Raw genomic sequence first — 1,981 nt, forward strand, 5'->3', positions numbered from 1 at the left:
ATATGTTCAATTCAGTCATCCTAAAACATTAGAGGAAGCAGTGAGTAACGCTATCGAATTTGAGGCGTTTAGCAATAAACATGGTAGACTTCCTAAAAAACCAACACAATGGGACTTAAACCCCACACCCCAGGTCTGTGCTGTCAATAAAGAAGTAGAGACCCTAGTAGATAGTACAAAGGGGGATGATTTTAAGTCCTGGATGATGGAGCAGATAGCTAAGTTAGAACAAAAGATGGAACAATGTCAGGCGAAGGCCCCTACTTACCGTAAACAAGGGAGAATTGACATGTCAAAGAAAGTATGCTTCATATGTGGGGAGCTGGGTCATATCACCTATACATGCCCAAATAGGAAGGGGGGAGATGATGATAAACCTAACCCCATCCAGGAAAACTAGTCAGGGCTGGGCTCGGGCCCGGAGGTCCAGTCCTTGGGAAGGAAATTGAGGTTGAGAAAGGGCCAGTGGTATATCTAAACATGGTACAACCGAGTTTATATGTTGAGGCTAGCGTAGGAGGTAAACAAATAAGCTTTTTGCTAGATTCCGGATCTTCTGTTACCATTTATATCAGATAGGGTCTTTACAGAGTTGAAGAATAAACCTGTGTTAAACAACAGTAGATTACGGTTAGCAACAGCCTCTGGGGATAACCTTGATGTTTTAGGTGCTAGCATCATGGAATTTAGAATAGGTGGTCACACTGTTAAACAGAACACTATCATTGCAAAAATAGAGCATGCAGGCATAATAGGGATAGATTTCCTCACAGCACATAATGGTGAGATTAGTTTTGGTACTCAGACATTACGGTTAGGTGGTCGTAAGGTACCCGTATCCTCCCATGTCAAGCCACAATGTGCTAGAGTTCGTGTATGTGAAACAGTGACTATACCTCAAAACTCTGAGATGTGTTTTCCAGGGCGAGTAGAGGGCCATTTGGATGGTGGAGTTGGGGTAGTAGAACCTGTTAAATTTATCACTAACAAACAATTACTGCTAGCTAAAACAGTTGTCGCCCCTGAAGAAGGCAAATCAATACCTCTTTCCATATTAAATTTAACTGGACAACCTGTTACTATCCTAGAAAATACCTATGTGGGTAGAGTAGAGGCAGTAGATAAAGTCCTTGACGAGAGTGTTAACATACATGACAAATCTCCCAATTTACCTCCCCATTTACAAAATGTAGTAGATAGAACATCTGACAAGTTAACTAAACAAGAGCAGGGTGAGGTAGAAAACTTGGTAAATGAATATCAAGATATTTTCGCTGCCCCGGGGGAGATGTTAAGTCAAACAGGGATTGTTGAACACAATATAGATACAGGGCAGGCTAGACCAATTAAAATACCCCCAGACGTGTAACTCTCTCTCAGAAAAAGATAGTAGAGGAAGAATTAGAGAAGATGTTAAAAGGGAATATAATAGAGCCTAGTAACAGTCCATGGGCAGCCCCTGTTGTGTTAGTCACAAAGAAAGATGGGTCAATCAGGTTCTGTGTGTGGATTATCGGAAACTTAATGATATCACCAGGAAAGATGCTTATCCCCTACCCTATATAGATGATGCCCTTGATGCATTACATGGTGCGAAATGGTTTAGCACACTGGATCTTGCCAGTGGCTATTGGCAGTGCAGTATGAGTGAGGAAGATAAACCAAAAACAGCTTTTGCTACCCACAAGGGTTTATTTCAGTTTAGAGTCATGCCATTTGGCTTGAGTAACGCGCCAGCGACATTTTCTCGCATGATGTCGCGTGTTTTTGGTCATATGGAATATTCTCGTTGTCTTTGTTACTTAGACGATGTCATTGTCTATGGAACCTCATTTCATTCTGCACTGACCAATCTTAGGGAAGTCTTTAATTGTTTGAGGGGAGCCAAGCTATCACTCAAAGCTAAGAAATGTAGTCTGTTCCAAACTTCCGTTGAATATCTAGGACACATTGTATCTGAGAATGGTATAAGTTGTAATCC

The 1,981-nt window shown here is 41.4% G+C and overlaps 1 protein-coding gene across 1 annotated transcript; it reads left to right on the forward strand.

Annotated features, from left to right (window-relative positions):
• The first annotated feature begins 679 nt into the window (after positions 1 to 679).
• On the forward strand, positions 680 to 1,369 carry LOC138311516 (uncharacterized). The gene has a single exon (XM_069252835.1). The coding sequence runs from the start codon at positions 680 to 682 to the stop codon at positions 1,367 to 1,369; it is 690 nt and encodes a 229-aa protein (XP_069108936.1).
• Positions 1,370 to 1,981: the final 612 nt, after the last annotated feature.

This window comes from Argopecten irradians, unplaced genomic scaffold (assembly GCF_041381155.1).
Source record: "Argopecten irradians isolate NY unplaced genomic scaffold, Ai_NY scaffold_0038, whole genome shotgun sequence".
NCBI classification, from domain to species: domain Eukaryota; kingdom Metazoa; phylum Mollusca; class Bivalvia; order Pectinida; family Pectinidae; genus Argopecten; species Argopecten irradians.

Coding starts and splice junctions, on each gene's coding strand:
- LOC138311516 (XM_069252835.1), top strand. CDS start 680: ATGGAATTTAGAATAGGTGGTCACACTGTTAAACAGAACACTATCATT.